The 2,716-nt window shown below is 36.3% G+C and overlaps 1 protein-coding gene across 2 annotated transcripts in view; it reads left to right on the top strand.

The window, feature by feature from the left end:
• Nucleotides 1-2,716, top strand: part of LOC106463482 (endothelin-converting enzyme 1-like) — a 76,975-nt gene that overhangs the window by 60,466 nt on the left and 13,793 nt on the right. For both annotated transcript variants that reach the window (XM_022390989.1, XM_022390988.1), the window contains one exon: nucleotides 2,404-2,469. In XM_022390989.1, the coding sequence (XP_022246697.1) occupies nucleotides 2,404-2,469 (66 nt within the window). The remainder of the gene's footprint in view (nucleotides 1-2,403; nucleotides 2,470-2,716) is intronic.

Here is a 2,716-nt window from a genome sequence, read left to right as displayed (position 1 = left end):
TCTATCTCTTCAATCTGCAATTATCTCATTCCGATCCATTGTCTCGCTTTATCTGGCGCGCTTATATACAAGAATAGAGGGCGCATAGAAAAGACTAGAGTTGCCACGAACAGACATGATCCTTCTAGAATCTCATGACGTGTTACTAGCGTCACGTGACTTCCGCTGTCGTAACACTTGTTTACTCTCACGTTTTATATACATTTATATAGTAAGAAGATCATCAAAACCGTTGTTCAAGTGGAAAGCTTGTTTCTCAATTCGTAGCTATAATGCTGCCCAACATTTACATACTGCTGCCATTTAACGGTAATATATATGGGATCACCGCTTTCTCCAGTTTTAGTAGAAATTTAATGGAAGATTTTGAACAAAGAGCCCTCTCCTCTACTAACAACAAAGCCAGCTTTTACGTTGACATTTATTATCTAACCCGATAGCCATGAGAACTTATTAGCCTTTTTACAACAACTTAATTCTGCAGACAACAGAATCCATCTCACCATGGAAATATAGAACAGTAACAGCCTGCTGTTCCTTGACATTTATATCAGCAGACAGAATGACAAACTAATAACAATCATATACAGAAAACCAACTTATTCTGATAGATACTTACAATTCCAGTTTTACCGTCCACTTTCTGCCAAACACAATATTATTAAGTGTTTGAACAATATAGCTGAAAACACCTGTGAAGAAAACCCCATCAAAACCGAACATCGACACATCCTACAGTATTTTAATTAAACAGAACGGGTACGCCTTTAATTTCATCACCAATAGCTCGAGGAACATAAAAACACAAAATGATACAATAAACAAGAAAAACAAGACCAACACTGTTTACCCCTCTTATGTGCAAAACATAAGGGAGAAGATCAAATGTGTAATCAAAAAGTTAATCATTGATGTCAACTGCAAATCTTATACAGAGCACTCATATCTGTGTTTGTCAATTGATGGTAGCTGAAAACCTTACAAAACACTCAGATCAGTGTTACTCAATTGATGTCAGTTGGAAACTTTACAGAACATTCAGATCTGTGTTTCTCAATTGATGTTAGCTAGAAAACTTACAGAACACCCAGATCTGTGTTTGTCAAAACTAAACAAAGAACATCTGATGATAATCACAAAAATGTCATTGATGAGATATCATGTTTCTGTAAACAGACCAACATTGGAGAAACCAGAAGACACTTTGGGTCAAGAATAAAAAAAACATATAAACTGCATTAGACTGATGAAAACACAGAATTCTGCCATGTCAGAACAGGCACGTGTTGATTGGGCATGAAATAGACTGAGACAGTTACAAACACATCGAATCAGACAATATTTTGAAATCAAGCAAATCTAATCTTTCCATATCAACACGATGAAATCATTGCTAAACAGAGACCCAGTCCTGAAAGTCAGCAGTTTGTGGCCACCATTGGTCAAATTATCATTCGCTCTACCAACTACAATGCAATGATTCCCAACCAATACGTCACGTCCACATCAGTTCTCCCGGATAGTATATAAACCCCTGTAAAAACCAGTCCTATTATTTCTTCTTACATCTTGATCCCCAGTAGCTCAGCGGTAAGTTTGAAAGCTTATAACGCGAAACACTGGATTTCGATACCTGTGATGAGCACAACAAAGATAGCCCATGGTGTAGCTTTTTGTTAAGAACCATTAAATTATTATTTCTTTTAACGGAGAAGGGAATTTATTTCGAGCACAATATTCCATACGTTCATTAGGAGGCAAGAAAACAAGGCTGCTTCTTTGTTCTTTTATAGGCTTCTCCCCTAGCGGCTGTTGTCTGAACCAAACGAGAACCTAAATTTCACAAAGTCTTCAGGCCGTATCTCCTTCGCCACGAGCGGGCGAGGAGGAATTGTACATTTTATGATTTTTAGAACCTAAACTCCCACCAGAGAGGGGTGCAAGCTGACTGTAAGACGAAGGATGGAAATCTTTCGAAAACGTCATTCTTTACATCTGTGCTAATTTTGTAGAATAGTTCTACAAGACTTTCACCACAAGCGTCACGCTGTACTAGGCAGTTACTGCCCATTTCAACTTTGTTTGTTTAAGATATAAATTTGTTTAAAACGTCTTTTTTTCTTTTGCTGTTATTGCCATGGAAACATATTTACTTACACGTCCGAAATAATATTGTGTAGATGTTATTGTGTAGATGAATGTTTGTTGTTTGTTTTAGAGCAAATCTACATCTTGCTATCTGGTGTGTTCACTGTGGGGAATCGAACCCCGGATTTTAGCGTTATAAGTTCATAAACTTTCTGAATATGTAAGATATGGTGTAGGTGGATGTAAAACATAACTTTTCAATACATGCGTATGCTATTATTTATTTTTACATTCCGTATGTATGTTATTATTTAGGTGGATGGCAACCATACCCTTCAAGAAAATATCTGTGACCACTCTGCTGTACAACAGGCTTATTTGGTAAGTAATCAAAACATATTACTTTCTTGTGTGATTAATTTTTATGACAATCCTATAAGTAATAAAATAATGTTGTGTTCTGGAGACAGTAGTGCAATGCTAAATTTTATTGTGCCAGAGCACTGCCAAAATTTGTCAGACGTGTGACGTCACCATGAGGGTGTACATATCTATATCTATATATCGTGTATTCAAAACCTACCTTCCATTTTTATGAGTTCATTTCAAGTATATATATATATATATA

Source organism: Limulus polyphemus, unplaced genomic scaffold, assembly GCF_000517525.1.
Source record: "Limulus polyphemus unplaced genomic scaffold, Limulus_polyphemus-2.1.2 Scaffold1421, whole genome shotgun sequence".
Lineage (NCBI taxonomy): Eukaryota > Metazoa > Arthropoda > Merostomata > Xiphosura > Limulidae > Limulus > Limulus polyphemus.
The sequence above is the reverse complement of the archived record's forward strand: the minus strand, read 5'-3'. Positions and strand labels throughout refer to the sequence as shown.